We start from the raw sequence: 22,518 nt of genomic DNA, 5'->3' as shown, positions 1-22,518 counted from the left end.
TTCATGAGTTCCATAGTGTCCTCCTAATGGTTCTATCTCTAAAGTTACTAAAGTTCATGATCCTCGGTACTTTCACGATACTAGTACCTCCTTTATTTGATAGTTGATCCTCTCAGGATAGAGGTAACGAAAATGATGATGGCAATGATGTTGATGATACTTATGGACTTTTATGTATACGTGTCTAAGTATGTATGACTATTATATAACACCGAGCTTATATGGCCGGGTATGATCCCTATCGCGCGCACACCACTGCAGTTGGGTACGGATAATACTGAGCCTTGGTAGGGCCAGGTATGTATAATCACCGAGCCTTGTCATGGCCGGTATGTGAAACACCGAACCCTCATGGTCGGGTATGATATGGATACGAGTATGAATAAATACGAATACGAATATGTATATGTATATATGTACATGAGTAAGCCTTAGAAATGGAAGGTCCCTATGAAAGACAAGTAAGTAGATATGATGAAGGCCACTAGAGGTACAAATGACTCTATTACCTCCTGATTCTCCCATCACATGTTATTTCTTGTCGTCTATTATGCTTCTACTATGATGTTGATTATGCTTTACATACTCGCACATTATTCGTACCGACGTTCTTTTATTTGTGGACGCTGCGTCATGCCCGCAGGTGGACAGGGAGACAGGCTTGATCCATAGATTTCCTATTCAGTGACTGCATAGAGGAGCTTCATTTCATCCGGAGTTACAGTTTTTGGGTATTATTTTTTTGTGTACATAAATATGGTCATGGCGGGGTCCTTTCCTGCCTATATGATGTTACATACTCTTCTTAGTGGCTCGTAGACAGTTGTATATGGTTAGATGTCTTGTAGCCTTGTCGGCTCATATTTTGTATATCATTTTGATAGCCTCGTCGGCTTGTGTATATGGATATGGGTATTGTTATTGATGATGATATAAATGCGTTGTTGCCCAACGAGATTAGCACTATTGATATATGTAAATTATGAGTAAGCCATGTGGTGCACCTAGGTGTGAATGTGGATGTACGATAAGAGGTGCCCGGGTAGGTTAGCACTAGGTGCCCATCATGGCCCTCCGATTGGGTCATGACAACCCTACTCGGCTGAGTGCCATACTACTATTTCATCCAGGAGTCACAATTTTTTTGTGAACCTTTAACCTACGAAATGACGCTTCCGTCAGGTAGAAAAAAACTTTTCAATAAAACTCTTTCGTCAAATCAGGGACTTCTCCCTTATCGTTAATTCAAAGAAAACCTTTAGTAACAATAAAATCTTTAAAAAAATAAAGCATAAAAACACATCAACCTATATGGTCGCTTTACACAACTGTCGACATCTCGACGCACTATCCACAAGACACTATTTGCAAAAGTCTCTAACATACACGAGATACCATAACATAAGTACTCTGACTCGGCAACACTCCGAACTGAGATGGAGCTCACCAATTCAGCTAATAGCCTGGGAACATCCTATAGCCAATGTCTTCTACTCATCTGTATACACCTGCGTGGCATGAAACGCAGCGTCCACAAGAAAGGACGTTAGTACGAACAGTGTACTGAGTATGTAACGCATGAATAACAACATAATAAGAAATACAGAATATAACAGGGGATAAAGATGACCTGTACATTTGATTGCCTCTTAAGGCGGATACCATACATGCAACTTTAACCTTTTTAAATCAATATGTACATAAAATCATGGAAGACATCTGAGACATTTCAATGAATGTGTAAAGATAAATAAATCATTATGGCTATATCAACAAAACACATATATCTATAGAAATGCCACAACATAGGCCACATCATCACCCCTAAAACATCACAACATAGGCCACAGCGTCACCCCCTGTCAACTGTGCCTTATATATGTAAACATCACATTATAGGCCACCGCGTCACCCCCTATAAACTGTGCCTTATATATATAAACATCACATCATAGGCCACAGCGTCACCCCCTGTCAACTGTGCCTTATAGATATAAACATCACATCATAGATATAAACATCACATCATAGGCCGCGACATTACCCCCACATTAACCGTGCCTTATATATATATAACATTACATCATAGTGCCACACACCCCCGTCAATCGTGCCTTATATATATAAACATTACATCATAGGTCACAACGTCACCCCCCGTCAATCGTGCCTTATATATGTATATATACATCACAACAAAGGCCACAGTGTCACCCCCTGTCAACTGTGCCTTTTATATATGCATCACAACAAAGGCCACAACGTCACCCCCTGTCAACTGTGCCTTATATATATACATCACAATAAAGGCCACAGCGTCACCCCCTATCAACTGTGCCTTATATATACATACATGAAGAATGAGAATGAGTACAGTGCATAAGCAAAATGAAATAATAGAACTTGGTAATGTCACAAAATAACTTTACACACATATTATACTCATAGCATGCATGAGGGTTCAAATAAAAGCTACCACTTTAGCGGAGTGACGTAAGATCGGTAATCTCTGATTTATATTGTGGAATATTCAATATCGCTCTATCTCACCTTGAAGGAACAATTATTATAAGGTGAGACCAATAACAATGAATAAAATCAAGAAATTCATTAAATAAACTCAGTAATCTCATAATAGCATCAAGACTGTAAACTTTGGAATCTCTAGAAATGGGATCATCATCATCATCATTATCAACATAGGAAACATCTATCTTTAGCAATATAATAACTTTCAGAATCATGAAATTCTAGCTTTTTGGGAATAAGAATATTATGGAAAACATGTATGGGTGCATAAGAATGGAATCATGCCTTTAGAAAGAAAGGGACTAGCCTTAACATACCTGGAAGCTTGCTTCTCGACTTTTCAACCTACCTCCTGTCTTGAAATCTACATATAAAACCATCCATACTATTGTTAGGCTCACCATCATACACGTTTCTTAAGCCTTCAATTTAAATCCATTTACAATCTGCCGAAATTCGGGCAAAGATCTCTCCTGTTTATATGCCTAGCCCGAAATCACAATCCAAAGAACCAACAACAACAACAACAATAGAAATACTAATATCCACCACATCATCTTCAATACCAAAATATTCCATAAAACATCCCACACGATGTTTTTCAACATACAACAACAATATACATTTCCTTTCTTCCTAATCAAGGAGCATAGTCTCATCAACACATCAAAAATGTTAGATACCATCACTATACATGTAAATCAGCCTAGCCACATGGCCACAACATGCTCAAAATAGTCCATAAACACAACAACTACAACACAACACTTTATGACTTTTCCTCCATAACTATTTTCACTTTTAAGATTTGCTAAACCTTCAAATCAACTCAACATAAGAGATAGGATGAAGAACATACCTTATACTTGAATAAATTCAGCAACACCAACTTCCTTCAAGACCAAACTTGCCACAACATCAAGCAGAAGCAAGAACAATCACCTTTTATGGACTAGTTTGGTGTAATCTTGTTAAATTCTTGATTTAATGGGCTATAAATGTTTGGGGGTTGTGTTGGGAAGTTTCTAGGACTATAGAGAATGTAAAATGCTAAAAAAATGGAGTTAATGGTATATTTATACCCCTCATAAGTCGGTTCCCCCGACCTTCTCAAGCCGGACCCGCGGAAGCCATTTGGCAGCTTGGAGTCTTTATCTTAAAATGACCATAACTCTTGATCCCGATATCTTATGAGGGCCCACGACCTATTGTTGGAAATCTCTTTCCATTATCTACAACTTTAATTTTTAGTGTGTTTCCAAATTTCAAACTTATAATAGCGTTTTGGCCCTTCCAAGTCAGATCATCCGAAAACGTATCCTTAAATCATCCTTTTGGAGAGCTTATGCCCATATTTGGCTTAAGGGTCCTTCTTATGACTTGATCAACTTCCCATTTACTACTCATATCACTTTTCATATGTCTTTTATAAGACTCCGACATGTGGGCCCACCTTAACATACGGTTACGAGGGCTATTCATCAAGTAATGTGTTAACTGATTTACTCCATACGGTCTCCAAATGTCATATATATATATTCTTATACTCAGATCATATAATCTTCATCCCTGATCCTTGTATAACTTTGTTCTCCCTTGAGCTCATACTAAGCCGTCTACAGTCTTGGTAACACGAAATTTTTCGGGGTGTAACAAAGATTCATACCATTATTGCACTGCATTGCATTATTACTTGATCGAGTGTGGTGATGATTGGATCGTGACGTTTCTGTTGTGATGATTGGATCGTGTCGACTTTATTGTGGTGATCAGATTTGATCGGATATACTCGGACTTATCACATTGAGGTTTAGATGCTTACACAGGTGATGACGGATTCCGGTGGCGATTATATTGTCTCATGCTTGATTGTTTTATTTGCTCGTCTGCTTTATTTTCTGAATTGTGTTACCTATGCTTAGTCGGCCGATGATGCCTACCAAGATCGTTGTTTGTACCGATCCGCACTTGTCCGCATTCTTTTATGAATGTAGAGTATCGTGACCGGATCTACTTCTTTGACTCGTGGCTGATCGACTCTTCAGCTTCCACTTGAGTTTTCCAAGGTGAGCATGGCGTCCGCTGACCTCGAAGACTCTTCTATTATTTATGTCTTGCTTTCCATTCTAAGATATAATTTGAGACTACTTATGTATTATTATTCAGACTTTTAGTATTCGGATTTAGATGCTCTTGTATGACCGTACCGTACATCAAAGTGGATTTCATTTACTTTCGCACTTGTTAACATTATATTATATTGTGACACTTATGTTATTTTACTTTCTTCCACTATTCTCTATTGTTGTGAATGTTGAGCTAAAGGTTCGCCTACCGAGGTGGAAAAGGTAGGTGCCCACATGACCTAGGTTAAAATGGGTCATGACATTATTTCTGACAGGGGCGCTCAATTTACGGCAAAGTTTTGGAAATCTTTTTCAGGAAAATCTTGGTACTCGAGTAAATCTTAGTACGGTTTTCCATCCGCAGTCAAACGGGCAAGCTGAGCGGACTATTCAGACTTTGGAAGATATGCTACGAGCCTGTGTACTGGATTTTCAAGGAAATTGGGATGATCATTTGCCTCTGATAGAGTTTGCTTATAACAATAGCTACCATGCCAGTATCAAAATGGCTCCGTATGAGGCTTTATATGGCAGAAAGTGTAGATCTCCTGTTGGATGGTTTGAAGTTAGAGAAACAAGCTTGTTTGGGCCAGACCTTGTTCATCAGGCTATTGAAAAAGTAAAGCTTATTCGGGAACGGTTACGCACAGCTCAGAGTCGTCAGAAATCTTATGCAGATGTATGACGACGAGAATTGGAGTTTCAAGTAGGTGATTGGGTGTTCTGAAAATATCACCTATGAAGGGCGTGATGCGGTTTGGTAAGAAAGGGAAACTCAATTCCCGATATATCGGACCTTATAGGGTCGTCCGAAAGGTGGGCTAGGTAGCTTATGAACTGAAGCTGCCATCAGAACTGCAAGTAGTTCATCCAATTTTTCACGTATCCATGCTGAGAAAATGTATTGGAGACCCCTCCAGAATCGTACCTGTTGATGATACACAAGTTACAGAGAATCTAAAATACGAGAAAGATCCAATTTCCATTCGTGACAGACAGGTCCGCAGACTCAGGACTAAGGATGTGGCGTCAGTAAAGGTTCTACGGAGAAGCAAGGACAAGGAAGAGATGATGTGGGAAGCTGAAGCGGAAATGAAGTCTAAGTACCCTCACTTATTCCCTGCTGCAGATGATGCTGCTCCAAAAGAAATCTTACAAGAGTCCGCTCTATCAATAAATATCTTACAAGGTAAAAGTCATATCTCAACTCCTTGAGAGCCAATGTGATGGGAAATATTATTCTAATTATTGTATGATTTTGTGTTGTTGATTACGATATCCGGTAGGGCATACAAATTGGAACTTATGGTATACAAGTATTAGTAGTGCTCAAATTATAAGGGAGACTTTACTAAAGCTTGTGAAAGCTTGAAATATATGATTGTACCTCAAGTATCCCAACATTCGAGAATGAATGTTTTTAAAGGGGGGGGGGGAGAGTGTTACACCCGTAGTTTTGTATGTTGAGATTCAAGCTACTTTTCAGGAGGTATATGAGATTATATGCGCTTATCTTATTATTGTGAGGGTTTAAGTTCATATAATAAGCTATGGAAGGATTGAAGGGCAAGTGAATCAAGGAAATAAAATTTGTTGGAACTTTGAAGAAAATATGAGGGGCAATTTTAGCCCAAATTGGAGAAAGAATATCTTTTAGTATATGAGAATTTTTTAAGCAAAGCAAAAGCCTAAATTGAAGTTCATGAAGTCTAGTTTCCAAAGCAACAAACTGTTCGTCGATAGGACATCGAAGTAGAGAGTTATGGACATTACAAATTAGGCCGCCAGAGCAGAAAACTACCCTGCGCGGACGCGACCCTAGGGCCGCGAACGCGAAGAGTAACTCTGAGAAACCTTTCGCGAACACGACCCAAGGCCGCGAACGAGAAGGGAAAATTTAAGTCGGTTTCCACCGACTTCAACCCACTATATAAGGGTTAAATACCCCTCTTTTTGTCATAATAATTTCCCAAAACACTCAAAGAATATATGAGAGCATATATACAACACAAAAGTGAGGATTTTGAGAGATTTCAAGTGACGGAGTATTAATCGAGGTCCGGGTAATGTGTAGTTGCGATTATAGTTTTGTTTTGCGACGGAGTTGGTTCGGATTCAACACAAATATTGAAGATCTTGCTGTTCTAATAAGGATAAGGTATGAATCTCTCTTTATTAACATTGATTTAGGAATATTTATGAGAATAAAAGTTATAGTTTGTTGTGTTGAAGTTGTTGGCTTATGGATTGAGGTTTGAAGAAAGTTTTGGATGGAATTGTGCATATTTGTCATATAGGATCTTAATGATATTGTTGTTGATATTGTTGGTATTGTTGGGAGTTGTTTTGGTATTTGGAGGAAGTAGATAATATAGGGAAGATGCTGCTCAAATTTTCGTAACCCAAATTAGTCTTCGATAACTAGTACATATAAGTTGAGGGGAAATATGATGAAAGTATGATTAAAGATGTATTTCTCGCTATATAGGTTCAGGTGAAGGGCGAGCATCGGAGTAAAGGATCCTTTAAGTGGTGGCTTGACGAATAAGGTATGTAAGGTGTTCGTTTCTCTCTTTCTTTGGCACGAATCCAACTAGAATATGACCATGAGCGTTCCATAACAAATTCACTCCACTCCTATGCTTTGTATTTCCAATCTTAATGCCTTAATTATTTGATTGATTCTTGAAATATTATCATGTTTATCGTCATTAAGTTATTTCCTTGGATTCGATACGAATTCCATAAATTATTCGGAGGTTACGGCCTTACGTCACTTCGAAAAGCCCGATGTTATTTCATTGGCTCCTCATGCATTATATATATATATATACGCACTATTTTACTAGACCGAGCCGCGCTATAGTTGGCCGGGTACGGCACCTATTGTGCAACCACTGATCAGTTGGTATTACACACTAAGTCCCGAAAGGGCCGGGTATGTTACACACCAAGTCCCGAAAGGGCCGGGTATGTTACACACCGAGTCCCGAAAGGGTCGGGTACGTTATACACCGAGTCCTGAAAAGGCCGGCACGTTATAATGATATATATATATATATATATATATATATATATATATATATATATATATATATATATATATATATACTTGCATATGATTTCTAAACTCATGCATTGTATATTGTACGTTCTCAGGTGGCTCAGGTTATTTCTATCCTCCTTATAATTCTGTCTTACTTATGTTATGGATTCCTACCTTACATACTCAGTACTTTTATCCGTACTAACGTCTCATTGCACGGGACGCTGCATTTCGTGCTGCGGGCTCTGATAAGGTTATTGAGGAGCGACCGTAGTAGGATTTTCCAGCTTTAGCGGTGTTAGCAAGTACCACTACTCCGGACTTGCTATCTTTTGGTACTTTAAGTTAATGCAATATATGTTTATATGTACATTCTTAGAGGCTCATAGACATAGTGGGGTATGTAGATACTATCTTGCCGACCTTGTCTAGGTTGTGATTTTTTTCCTGTAAGCCTTGCCGGCTTTATGATACTCGTGATGTTGTAGCGACCTTGTCGGTTCGCATATGTGCATATATGTTGGATTATCGAATATTTCTATGTTGGCCTTTTCTGCATGCAGGTGTATGCTAAGTTATAGTATATGGTATTCAAGGTAACCGTTAAGTCAGGTGGTTCCTGACCTGTGAGTTGGCGCCCGTCATACTCCTCGTTGGGGGTGTGATAGATATTGTTCGTAGTAAGTCCTTCTTCAAATTCAGTATGCTTCATAAAGTCACATGATGATGAAAATGTTATTTCATAATGATGATCGAAGGTGTAACAACCTTACGTCAGTCCGACAGATTCATGATGCACTCTTATCATATTCATGAATTTCATTATATATATATATATATATAGACACACACACACACACACTATGACCCCCACAGGCGTTATATGCGCATATACTTATATTATATCTATATGGGGTATGGGGAAGGTGACGGTGTTATATACGCACTACCACCTGATCAGCTGATCATATGATGATGATTATGCTCACAGAGGCCGATATGATGATGATTATGCCCATAGAGGTCGATATGATACGATGGGATGCCCACGGAGGCTTGACAGGAATTATATACGTGTGTGTGTGTGTATATACATATATATATATATATATATATATATATATATATATATATATATGTATAATCGTGTTTTATATACGTATATATACAGTACTTATGCGTGTCATTGGCCCTCAGAGGCAGTTCATATGTACAGTTTGCATTCCTTTTATCCTACATACTTTCATTTCTTTTTTATGTTACTTTCATGCCTTACATACTCAGTACTTTGTTCGTACTGACGCCCTTTCTCCCCGGGGGACGCCGTATTTCGTTAACTCGACAACCGGTTTCGTAGACAAAGTTGACGATCCACCTCCGTAGGTTGTTGTTCAACTGATATTGGAGCACTCCCCTTGTCCCGGAGTTGCTGTTGTGTTTTGGTATGTTATATTTTTGTTGTATATACGGGTATGGCGGGGCCCTATCCCGACCTTGTTATATCATGTACTCTACTAGAGGCTTGTAGAGAGTGATGGTATAGTTAGACGTTGTATAGGCCCCTCGGCCTACATTTTTGTTGTATAGCTGTTTATGATGGCCTTGTCGGCTTGTACAGTTTTGTCCAAAGATAGTTACATACGTATGTCCTTTGGGCTCACTCCTTTTCAGTATATTTCTCTTATGATCTAGCGGGTTGTCATTTGACGACCCTAGAGGTCCACCCTTGTTTATGATTATACGATATGACAGCATGGTTAGTGGTGCTCGGCAGGTAGGCCCGGGTGCCCGTCATGGCCCTCCGGTTTGGGTCGTGACAATGGTCCTCGAATCGCGAAGCCTGGCTGTGTTCAATACTTATAATATTTTCTACTCCTTTCGGTTTAGTGGGTCAATCGTTAGCCCGGAAGTACGAGACTTACACTTGTGTTTCCCTATAATGACGGAGGTTCTAACTTCAGAAGATTACAGGACACTTGCAAAGCTTTTAAGGCTAAAAAATGGTGGATATTCAGAACCTCCAATTCAATGCGACCAACTTTATGAAAGGCAAATACTTCACTAGTGTCCACCCCTCCACCATACATTGGAGTACTACTCAATCACACAGCCGGAAAGCTATGTGTGAGTTGAGAGCCATTGTTGAGGATCTTATTTGGTGGAGGATAGGCAAAGGGAACATTAACTTCTAGTTTGACAACTGGACCACTCATGTTCCACTTTACTACCTTATGGAGGATTGTAATGTGTATCAAGATGTTCAACATTACGTTAATGAAATTTTCAGGGAAGGTGAATGGGATTGTGCAATTTTGGTTCCTCAACCTAATAACTACACCAAAGAGATCATAGCCATGTTCCCAATCACCATCAACCAAGACAAGGATAACACCCCTTTTGGATTGTCTCTAAATTAGGAGCCTTCACAATTTCATCACCTTGGGATAGTCTCAGACAAAAGAGAAACATCTCTCAATTTTACTCAATATGATGGCATAAAAAGGCACCTTACAAAATGTCATTTGTAGATTGGAGAGATAGTTGCTCCAGGCTAAATACAGATGACAAAATATATTTAACATTAATCTAACTAATGATTGTTCTTATTGTATTGGTGCAGCTATGACCCCAAGATTGGAAAACTCTAAGCATCAATTTTGCACTGGACAATGTGCTCAAAAGATATGACATATTTTTGTTGGGAGCATGGGCATCAAAACTAGAAGCACCAATCTCAGAGAACTACTTCACAGATGCTAGAATTTCAAAGGCCACAACTCCATTGCAACCTATGTTATTAGAATTTTTCGAATGATTATTATGTGGGAGCTTTGGAGATCTACATGCAGCTCAAAATATGAGTAGGAGCAGCCTTCAACTTTCAATCCAATTCCCTGATCTCTTTCAAAATATGCCAACTAACTAAGTCTACTTTTGTAAACTTGGATATTCCAGACAATTGAAAAGCTTGCTCATAGTAATGGACATCAATCATTTGGAAACTACTTCTATCCCAGTCAGATGGATTAGGCCCCCATTCTTGTTTGTGAAAATGAACTCTGATGGTTCATGTGTTGGGAATTCATGTGGAGGTCACGGAGTAGTCAGAGACTCACTAGGCAGATGCATCATGGCTTTCATCCTCCCATTGGGCCAGGGCACCAGCAAATTAGCTGAGACCTCTTAATTCCTTTTTGGGTTCAAGTGGTGCACTGATAATTGACATACTCTTATCTCGGGTGAAACAGATTCACTTTTCCTTCAAAACTGTATCAATGACTCTTGGAGGATATAGGAAAAGGTCCAGGAGATCAAGAAACTTGTAACTGACCATGGAGTGATTACTAGACATTGCTATAGAGAAATCAACAAAGTAGCAGAAAAATTGACTTCCCTGAGCCATAACACTGATGTAATTAGGGTATATAATTAGTATAGTGACTTACCAACACCTATTAAAGGACTGCTGACCATTGATAGATGGCAATGTCCATCATTTAGAATAAAGAGGAAAAACTAGGAAGGCTCCACTTTGAGCCTCCCTGAAGTTCCTACTTTTTTTGCCACTGTTTTTTGGGCTAATTCTTTTGGTTTCCCACCGTTGTATACATCTCATTTCAAGAAGGCTAAGTGTAGTCCTCCAACTTCAACTGTAATCTTCTCCCAGTGGCAATAAAATCATGTTTTGATAACTACAACAACAACTATAACATACCCAGTATAACTCCATAAGTGGGGATATGTTTTGATTAAAAAAATTCATGTTTTGATAAAAATAAAAATAAAAACTGATCTTTCAGCTTTGATTTTAAAAAAATAATAATAATAATAACTGCTAAACTAAAATGGAGACTGCACCAGTTAACAACTATACTACAATTTACTAACTTTTACAAGTCAATAATGTTGTGAATAGTACATTTATTTGAAATGATCTCAAAATATTATTTAAAAAATTTGACATAATACCCAATGATCGTCGTGACAACTTTTTGCCAACTAAAGTGCACCCTCCATTCCACTTTGTTTGACATGATTTTGGAATATAATAGTCAAAGTACTTAATTCTCGATGTTAATTCGGATATTGAAAATAAGTTTAGTGTAATGATTGAATCAATACTACTCAAACTTAATTGGTAAAGAAACCCTTTTAGTATCTTTTTTTTTTTTTTGCTCCTCTCTAAATATATACTTATCCAATATACATACCAATGCTTCCTTATACCATTAAATCCACTTTAGTCTTAATAAAATGGATATAAAGTAGAATAAGATAAAAGATATTAGAACTCCATAAGTTCACAGTTCTCCACCAATAAGAATCATCATACTATGTTATATATATATATATATATATATCCAGCTCCTAAAACCCACATATAAACCAAATTATATATTTAGACATAGGATGTAATGAATTACACTTAAGACAAGCAACGGAAAAAGGATAACAAAACCACACTTATCAACAGTAAGTCAATAACAAATAAATCAAATAATAATACTACTCTAATAACAAAAAACAAAAAAACTAGAGTCACCAAATGAGTAAGAGGTTATCGGCCCATATGCTGTTTTTGTTCTGCAACATCCTATTTTTTTACCACAGCCAAAGTCCACAAAGCCACACTTGTCTTCAGGTGCAATAGTACCATATGCATCCTCAAGTCAGGAATTTGTCATGCAGCTATATGAATGCACCTCAAGTCTGGAAAAAAAGCCTTGGCATCTGTCACCAACCAGTTTTCGCACGCTTCATCCCACTTGAGCTAAAAGGAGATAGACTGCCCCTTGGTTGGGGACTCTCTTCTCTGAAATTGTTATTCAGCAAAGCAAGTTCCCTAAGCTGTTGCCTTTTATATATGTCTTGCGATTCATCCTACAATTTCAGCAAATTGAACAATAAATCAGCAAAGTTCATTCTTAGAATACTAAGAAAATCAGTTGGCTTACCATGCCTAAAACATTTTGTTTTTCTGGAGTACGTGATCTATGAGCATTTGTTTTCATGTTTTTTCAACGCACACTTATGACTAGGTAACGAAAACATTGAGATCATCAGATAATGGGAAAACAGAAGTTACATCAGACCCTTCTTCCTATGAGTTTGCTAGTTGAAAGATTAATTAGACTACAAAGTACATAACCACACAATGTATCTTTTTCTCAAAGGAAAACTATATAACAGCTTTAAAGCTATAGCTAGCAGGCTATCCACAAAGTTTATTCACAAGTCTGTTGGTTTCTACTGCAATCAAATAAGGACTAAGGGCAGATCGGTACATGATAATGACGGCTATCTTCAAGCTGTATACATTCAACTCAGGGAGATACTTACCACAGGTTTTAGTAATTCTTCAATAATTTCCCTTGCTTGTTTCAGTTGTGTATCAACGATGTTGATGGGTAATTCTGCGTCAAGTAAAACATGCAATGGCTCATTGAGGTGTTCGTAACCTGGTCGTCCCCTTAGACTTTCCTCCTTCAATTATACAAGACATTAAATTAAGGTACACAGTGTTGATCATAGAGAAAATAGAAAGGCTTCAATTAACACGTTGGAACAAAAAGCAGTACAATGTGCAGAAGAAAAACTTTACCTTGTCAGGGTCTTTAATTGAACCCTTTCCTCTTATAAATACACGACATCCAGTGGAAACTTCCACCCGTTTCAGAGAATTGCCTCTAGGTCCCAAAAGCCGCCCAACAAAGTTGAACTGCATCCCACAAAGTATTGTGACTTAGTGCAATCATTATATGAATGTGCGCATGGATACACAAATTTACCTTGCGCTCCCTCCTATCTTACAGGAGCTAATATGCTGAGCAATCACAAGATTATCTGTAAATGGCCTCCAAGACTTGAAATTGATATGTGTATATTAATGGATTATAATGATATCTACTGACTAAATCACTTTATGCACCCAAAATGCAACTATCACTAGAAGGTACTCCTTGATTGTTGAAGAAGTAACATGAAGGCAGTATAAAATACTATCGACAAATTTCCAAGTCAGCTTACATTTGGATATCTTTCAACGGGTATGTCTAACCGCAAAACCCTCTTCACAACAAATGAACTTGGACTTCCTGGTGTTGCTTGCCAGTCAATGGGCATTCCCTGTCGTCCACCTAGCCTTTGCTGCAAAACAAATTGCACACTAATGAAAGCGCATATATCAAAACAGATAGAAAAGCAGAGAGAAATCTGGAGAGGGGCATGGAAGGGCTAACAGGAAACTGCCGATCACCCATTATGCCACATTGCCAATGTCTCCTTGGAAATGGCTTGACATCATGGAGTAATCAACAACGAACGTGAAGGTTAGTCTCTAAATTTTCCAGTGGAATTTTGTATCTTCTTATATTGAAACTCCCCAACTAGCTCGGGACTGAGGCGTAGTTGGTATTATTGTACGATATTGAGACTTACGAACCAAATTCCGAAAACACTCTATGGCAAAGAAAAGATTCACCAAGCCCTTTCAGCACCATTAATGTCCTTTGTTAAGTCAAGGAAACAAAGAAAAACAGACATAACTAAGTATTGAATTCTGTAGAGGAAGAACAGCGCTTGGACCAGCAAAACCCCCACCCCACCCCACCCCCCGGCCCAAAAAAAAAATAAAGGGGGTGGGCTGAGAGCACAATGCTATGCCAAAATAAATAGTTTAACATGTCCAAGTAGTGCCTTCACTGGATTTACCTAATTCATTTAAAGCTTCATGAATAAAAAATTTACACATATATAGTAAGTAAAGCTTCAGCAGCCCATTAAATGCATCAAACACTCCTTTGCAAGTCAGAAAGACTATAGAAACACATGTTGTAGTGTTCCAAATACCCTTTAGTTAAATGAATCATTCCTTTGAACGAATTTTAATGGGAACGGAGAAGATATTTCTCAATCCTAAGCATGTCAAACAAAAAGAACTGGCTCATTCCTGGGCATAGGTATTGATTTATGTTCAAAGCAAGACTCAAGAATATTCCAAATGTCAACCCTCATTATACTATATATGAATATGAGCTCGCTGATAATTTGCAAAATGCAGCAATGACAGCAGTTTGCAACTTTAGAAATCTGAAGGAGATAAAGAGTACATTATTTTCGTGAAGTATGATGTGTTAGCATCCTAAACAAGAAAGTGATGATGGAATGCTGTATTACAATCCCTAAGTAAAGCAGAAAGAAAGCTGTTAGTTGAAACTTTTCTCGTGGGTCCATCTTCTTTCTTCACTTCACTGTTTCGCCACCCCATTGCAAAAACCAGTTTTGCCGCCCCCATTGCAAAATTCAAACTGTTGATTGTTAGCTGAGAAGAATAACTTTCTGAACTACAAGCCAGACAGCTCATAGTAGCCATCATCAATCTCTCACAAGCATTTAACCTTTTAATTTTTTTGGTACCACATAGAGCCACACAGGCAGAGGCAAGTATATGGCAGTATAGAGATCTTTACTGTTTATTTTTTGACGAGTCTAAAGCAGTATATAGAGAGACACACAAATAGTCAAAGACAAGATCTTAATCCTATCCTTTTCAGACCACACACACACTTTACAAGAGCTTGGAGGTGTGATAGATGGAAGAAAGTCATGGCACCAAGACTTGTAATTTAGTGCAGTTTCATGGTTCTGATATTAGCTTAGTTCTTTTGAATTTTTTGTTTTTGATTTATTTCTTGCTCTCCTGTTTTTTTGGAGTAGCTCTTTGTACAGACTTGTCATTTTGAATAAATTCCCACCAATCAGTGGTGGTTTAAAAAAATTAAAAAAAAAAAAAAAAACACTTTACAGGAATTAATGCATCAGTGTATACAAAATATGCGTTCTAATTATTCTCAACACATTACTGATTCAATAGATATATTCAGTCTATCAAAAATTTGTTTTTCAATTTCAAAACTATCAAAAAGTATTAATGATTGAAATTTTGGGATTAAATATAAGCTTTTTAGCATTTGACATAATCTGTCCGATGCTAGAGTGAATAAAGCAAAAGCATTACGGATTTCGTAGATCTGTATCATAGTAGTAACTGGATCCCTTCTGTATCCTAGAAACTACAGTATGTGAGATGCTTATTAAAAATAATTGAATTTCCTTATCAACGAAAAACTACAGTATGTGAGAGTTGAAATCACTTATAAAGAGAAAACCTCATCTTACGCTGTTTAGTTACTTATTTTATGGGGCAAAAATGTTACACCAAAGAAGTCAAGTCATCTATGTAGACGCAAAAGTCTACAGAACGCCGCAGTTTGTGATCAGTGGTTACTTTCCCCAAAAAGCATAGCTTTCTGTTTGCAACATCATATAGATTGAAGTAAGATCACATTATTTCACTTTTGAGTTCTCCAAGAATATCATCATGTTAGGACTTTGAACATTCTTAATGCGACAAAAGAAAAACAGAAGAAATTGTGACTTAACTGAACCAAAAGTACAGGCAATGTCCTGTGTAAAGAAATAGGTCAAGACTATAACTAGAAGAATACCTGCTGCAAAAGAATCATGTAAACAACACAACACAAGACCTTAATAAGCTACATGCATATTGAGAAATTAATCCAGGAGAAACAGCCTCAGTTAAAGGAATTTATGTTTTGCATCTGTTACTACTGAAAACTTATTTTCCCAGACACAGAGAGGATTCAACTAGCAAGTTTGGCACTAGTCCCTCTTCCAGAAAAGTTGTCATGAAAGTTGGTGCTTGATGCAGAATCGCTGGGAAATCGCTGATTTTCCACGGATTATTACAATATATTGCAATATTTGTAAAAATTTTATGCTTTTCTTATGTAGGTTAACCTGTGTTCTCAACATTACTTTGAGCACTTTCTAAGTCTCCACGCATTGTTTAAAATGGAAAAAGACTATTCAATCATTGATTCTTTAATTTCAAAATGTGGTCAACTTGACTCCCCGAAGGCAATAGAATATGGTAGGACCAAGGAAAGAGCATGATTTCACAACTAGGTACTTATTGGGCTATGCTGAAGTTCTGGTTCGGTTCAAAGCTGCACAGAAAAATCTCTGCACAGTGTTCTTTAGGTGTAGAAACAAGTCATCCTAATCTTTTCATTCTGGCAAAGCTGCAAAGGAACAATTAGCTTTCTTTAAAGCATAGAACATAAAGAGCACTTTATAAGCACAAATATGGAAAGTGTTACATATTATGGTTTAAGGAGGACATACTGACTACTTCATGTCATATAACAAATATGCTCACCTCTTGAGAGTTGTTCCATCCATTCCCAGTCCAGCCACCTAAGGGTTTTCCTCCAATATCTTGCATCATGTCAAAGGAAGCCATAGGACTAGCGCTGCCACGCTGTAGTCTGTCATAGTCACTAAGTCCTTGATTGGGGATCGTACCAGAAACCCTTAATATTTCTGTAAACATGATGGAAACTAAACTTTATGAATTGCACATTTGCAGAATGCATAAAGCTAGAAAGTAAAAGTTAAACCAACTCAATTACATTCACCTGAACTTATATACATCTATATGGACAATCACAAGTTAAATTTACCTCAAACAAGTCGCAATATAAGCACATTATCTTCTACTAACGAGTATTGAAGAAAAACTAACTTCAGCCCACTCAGTGTTCCATCTCTAATGAAACTAGATTCTGCTGTTTATATACGCACTTCTCAGATGAAGCAGTAAGTCTCCCCTTTCCTTCCAATTTTGATTCTTTTAACCTGAGTTGCTCCTATAATGATCTTGTTTATAGAAAGAATTTTTTTTCTCCTGAAAACATATGTCTAGAAATTCCAACTTGCTAACGTCCAGTTAAAGAACCACACATTTTTGTTTGTTGAATGTTCTGAACTCTACTATAATCATATTTCTCTCTTTCTCTCACTCTCTTTATCTTAAATCTCTTCTTTTGCCTACTCTTTCAACTCACTTGATATGATAAAACAGGCCTTAAATCTATATTCTCCAGATGAATTTTCCCTGTGGTCATATATACTTAAAAGAGGTTTGCATATTGGTTTGCTGCACATGTCCATAAGACATACTACATGGATGCAGTATAATCCAAACAACGATGATAAAGCCAATTGACCTTTAACTACTAAGAAGATTGAAGTAACCCAGGAATAGACTTAGTTATGAAAAACAACATCAGATAAACTTTCTAGCAGACGATAGAATTGATTGACCTCAATCAATGAATCAAAAGCAGTGACAGCATAACAATTTAAATGGAAATTCAGAACTTTGTCCAAAAAAAAAAAAAGAAAAAAAAAAATCATGAGACAGAACAAAAGTAAACCTTATCAGCAACATGGTAGTCCAGATAAAAAAAAACAAACCTTGATTCAAGAGTCGGTTACATATTGGAAGAACTTGCGTAAAGGGTCCAAGCTTCTGTCTTTCTGCTAACAGCTCTGTCAAGTACTGACTACAAGACATTAAGAACACCCAAAAAGATATAACATGCTAAAAGACTCAAACTTTTATAGATTTTACAGTATCAACTTAAAAAATTAACACAACTCATCTGAGAGGTCCAAAAAAAGAAACAGAAAAAAAAAGAATTGGGCAATACCTTTCAACATCTAGGTTGGTCCTTATATGAGGAGAAACAGCTCTTGCAGGTGAGAAATTCAAGTTCTGATTGTACAAATTAGACATGACCTTCAATTCAAGAAAAGGGTCTGAAACATCTAGCAGCAACAAATGTTTTTTTTTTTTTTTTGGTTAAAAAGACAGACAGCAAAGAAGAACGGCCTGTATAGTGAAACCCTGGAGAACAGGACAGGAAATAAATACTAGAAAAATTATGAAATAATTAGAAGAGAAAAAAAAAAACTCAAATGTTTATTCAAATGAATGGCCTTTTTGTTGAGTGTCATTGAGTTGGAAGCTTAAATATGTGTGGGGTAGAAATAAGAACACGTTTTTTGTTGTGGTATGCGTAAGAGCAAACTGTAAATAATTCTGTCTTCTTGCTTGTTTTCACCGTGCAGTGTAAAGGAAAGAGTTATAAAGTTGGTTGCTGGAAGAGTTTTGGTAATAACATTGATGTCCGTATGTGTTGTTCACTAGAACCTCGTCAGCAGCAGTTGTCGTTTCCTACGTGGTAAAAAAGATTAATATTGTGCACGCGCCACTCGGTAAAGCATCTACACTCTTCAACTCACCCAATTTATCCGCATAAATTTATGTCTATATATCTACTAGTCTCACGAGGCCCATGATAAACCCGAGCATAACTCCAGATATAAAAAATAATATTTTAATTAAAAAAATATAATTTACGTTGGTAATAATTAAACTTCAAATGAATACATTTTCAATATATAAAAGCAAAATTTTCATTTCACTCCTTTAATATCTTAACTTTCATTTTGATGAAATTATTTACTTCAAATTAAATGCGAGACAATAATTTGAAATATATGAGTTTCAAATCCTAATTTTTTAAGTTATTTAATTCTAAATTAATAATTTATATATATTTAATGACCTTTTAAGACAAATATAGAATTTTGAACCAAAGTGCTACCGAATCCAATCAAATTTGTAGCTGACACTCTAATTCTACCCTACTTCAAACTCATTTGTGTTTAAAAGATTAAATTTAGTTAATCAAACAAGATATTTTAAAGATAACCCGATCTTGACTGATAATATTGTCTTCATTTTCAACATTATATGGCATCATTTAATAATTTTTAAAACTATCTGAAAATCATTTTTGTACTAATCTTGGTAAACACATATGAGCTCATTAAAGTATAAATATAAAGTAAAATAAATGGCTACATATGAGTAAAAGATTTTTTTAAAATTCTCAAATTTCATAATACAAATATAAAGTAAAAGAAATGCTTACATGTAAAAATCTATAATAAGCAACAAATGAAAAAGAAGAAAACAAAGAGTAACAAGAAGCAAGAATATCGAGCAAAAAAATGACTATTTTTTAGGTTAATAGATAAGATTAATAGAAAAAAGTAACAAGAAAAATAAAGTGTAGCGAATGGAGCTGTTCCTCCCTTAATCAGGAGTCTCGGGTTCGAGCCTGAGTATGAAAAAATCTTTGGTAGGGAGAACTTTCCCCGATTGGGCCCTATGCTACGCGAATCTGGATTAGGTGAGCTCTAATGCGGGTGCCGGATACTGGATAGAAAACGGGTAAATAAGGCACAGAATGTTCGATAGCTTTTAAAAAGCAAATCATAAGAACAAAAAATAAATTTGACTTTAAAAATTAAGATCAGGACCTAGAAGTAATTAATTGAAAAGTTTGACATTTTTTGGGAAAGTTTTGTGAGGACTACAAAAGCCCTTTTGTAGTCCCTTATATATAATAGTAATATCTATATAGAATAGGAAAGGCAAAAACATGACGTGATGACAAGTGTCATCACCAGAAAAATCAAAATTTAGAAACACACAAAAAAAAAAAAAATGAACTGCAACTGTAAAAATAAAATAAAATCAAGGAGCAAACTACTTCAACAAAATTAAAAAAGAAAAAATGGCAACAGTTACAATATTTAAAATCCAATAAAAAAATAAGTTTTTGCCTACTTATTTCCGGGAAAACGTAGGCTACACTGATTCGAAAAATGAAAAACTGAAATTTAAGTTAAGCCGTACAGTTTTTATGAAAAACAAAAAAAAAAAAAAAAAAGAAGTTAAACCGTGCAACCATAATCTAGGCCACGTTTAGGGTCTCAATGATTTTGTAAAAATCGACTTAACCGACCGTACCGTACCAAACCGATCATTAGAATTTTTTAATAAAACCGACGATTTTTATATAAATTTTTAACCGTACCGAAAAATTGGATAGGTTTTTTATTTTATAAAAATAAACCGAAAAAATATCAAACCGTACCGGATACATTTATGTGTAAAATATATTTTATGTATTAAGTTTAAAATTCATAAAACATTAAAATTTTCGCCTTGTGTCATGACCCAATTTAGATAAGTCGTGCGAGCACCTACCTTTCCCACCTCGGTAAGCGAACCCTCAACCCAACGATATTAAAAACGTAAATAAACAACTAAATAAGCGGAAGATAATAAATCACGTAAGTCTGACGATAATAATATAGAACAAGTGCGGAAATAAGAAAATACACCCCAGAGTCTGGTCTAATCCATATAAGAGCATCTAATTAGAATCTACAAGTTTGGAATATTAATAATAAATCAACACTGAATATGTCTCGGAATAGAAAATAAGACATAAATAAAATAGAATCTTCAAGGCGGCGGACGTCTCGTGCTCACCCTATAGACTCTAAGCAAATCTCGGAGCGACTATCAGCCACGAGAAACAGAAGTAGATCCAACCTGAAATTCTGCATTCATAAAAGAGTGCAGCAAGTGTAGGTCAGTACAAACAACAGTACTGGTAGGTATCATAGGCCGACTAAGACTAGTTTACATATATGAAGACAATAAGGTAAGAGGAAACAAGAAAACCATAGAGTACAAGTCATGCTTCCAAGAAATCGACTCACATAATCCAGCCTTGATGTAACAACTAGCCCTAAGTGAAACAAATATCCAAGTATACCGAAAACACAGTCCCATCAAGACAAATCAACACATAGCCCACATCAAATACAGTCCAAGAATATGACCAACACAGTATCCAAATCATAAGCAACCACGAAGGATAATCAAGCAATGCAATGTGAGATATGAATGCAATGCAATGCCTGTACTCTTGTACTCCGACAGCGGAATACCTCCACGCCTCGGTAGCACAAATCATAAGGGACCCGCAAAGTCCAAGCACTGCCACTCCGTACACAGCTCAGAGGACCTAATTTTCCACAAATATCGCAATATCGGTGTTCCATATCAGTCTCTCCGCACACAGCTCAGAGGTGACTTGCCATGTTCCATAATCATCAATGTTCCTTCTCGTTTCCATCAATAGTGCCAGTCACACAGCATAATAAAATGATAAGAGATGAATATGGAACGATGCAAGTACAACAATGAATAATATTAAGTTCAAGTTGTGCCACACACAGCGCATCAAATATGAAATGAATATGGAACGATGCAAGTACAACAATGAATAATATCAAGTTCAAGTTGTGCCACACACAGCGCACCCATATCGTCAACAAGTGATCCACACAGTAATCATAATGAATCTCCAATTTTCATAACACTAAGAGCCAATTATCCCAAAATGGCTATACCAATAACGAGGCGTACACAAAGTACCAATATCAAGTAATTTCATCCTTCCTATTTACTCCCAATTCACAAGAAATCCACCAATTTATATATAACGTACCAAACAGGGTCCTATGGAGTCTACAGAACTAGCCCAATCAAACAAGTCACAAGCTATACCAACCCCTAAGGCAACATCCAACCCAACTTCATACCCGAAGGTTTACATGAGATCTCCGACAATATCATCTAAATATACGCTTCGCTAGTCGAAGTCTCACCACAGGGGTAAACCATAACCTACCTGGAAGGCCAAACAACAATATCACCAACAATCACACCTTAGCCTTTCCTTTCCCTTGCGCCTCGAGATCAAGAAAGTCTATTCATATTCGAAATCTAGAGTAGAAATCATGAAGATCGATAGCTATATTTTTATCATTCAAATTGGGTCAAAAACCAACGCTAGAATTTGCAAAAACGAGGCCCACAAGGGCAAAATGGGAAATTCGGGGATAAATTATCCGATTAAACACTAGATGATCAAAACCCATCAACTAATTGCTAAATTAACTCAAGGATTCATCCAATTTCGAAATCCAAGCAAAACCCCCAATTTTGGGTATAAAACC

The 22,518-nt window shown here is 36.7% G+C and overlaps 1 protein-coding gene across 3 annotated transcripts; it reads right to left on the bottom strand.

The window, feature by feature from the left end:
• Positions 1-12,083: 12,083 nt before the first annotated feature.
• On the bottom strand, positions 12,084-18,688 carry LOC132045002 (KH domain-containing protein At3g08620-like). 3 transcript variants are annotated; one of them, XM_059435533.1, is made up of 7 exons: positions 18,279-18,688; positions 18,043-18,131; positions 16,943-17,106; positions 13,729-13,848; positions 13,304-13,420; positions 13,042-13,185; positions 12,084-12,582 (listed from the first exon to the last, which is right to left on the bottom strand). In XM_059435533.1, exons 1-7 carry the CDS (start codon positions 18,362-18,364, stop codon positions 12,436-12,438), a joined length of 867 nt encoding a protein of 288 aa, XP_059291516.1. In that variant the 5' UTR covers positions 18,365-18,688; the 3' UTR covers positions 12,084-12,435. The 3 variants fall into 3 exon arrangements, with proteins under 3 accessions (XP_059291516.1, XP_059291517.1, XP_059291518.1); XM_059435534.1 differs by having other exon boundaries at positions 18,043-18,117; XM_059435535.1 differs by lacking the exon at positions 18,043-18,131 and having other exon boundaries at positions 18,279-18,686.
• Between the last annotated feature and the right edge of the window lie 3,830 nt (positions 18,689-22,518).

This window comes from Lycium ferocissimum, unplaced genomic scaffold, assembly GCF_029784015.1.
Source record: "Lycium ferocissimum isolate CSIRO_LF1 unplaced genomic scaffold, AGI_CSIRO_Lferr_CH_V1 ctg5811, whole genome shotgun sequence".
NCBI lineage: Eukaryota > Viridiplantae > Streptophyta > Magnoliopsida > Solanales > Solanaceae > Lycium > Lycium ferocissimum.
The sequence above is the reverse complement of the archived record's forward strand: the minus strand, read 5'-3'. Positions and strand labels throughout refer to the sequence as shown.

What these genes read in the sequence shown, in the direction of transcription:
- LOC132045002 (XM_059435533.1), bottom strand. Translation starts at nt 18,364, where the DNA reads ATGTCTAATTTGTACAATCAGAACTTGAATTTCTCACCTGCAAGAGCT. An exon ending in GATGGAACAACTCTCAAGAG is followed by an intron (nt 13,849 to 16,942) that starts GTGAGCATATTT and finishes TTTGTTTTGCAG; the next exon opens with CAAAGGCTAGGTGGACGACA. An exon ending in CAATTAAAGACCCTGACAAG is followed by an intron (nt 13,186 to 13,303) that starts GTAAAGTTTTTC and finishes GTATAATTGAAG; the next exon opens with GAGGAAAGTCTAAGGGGACG.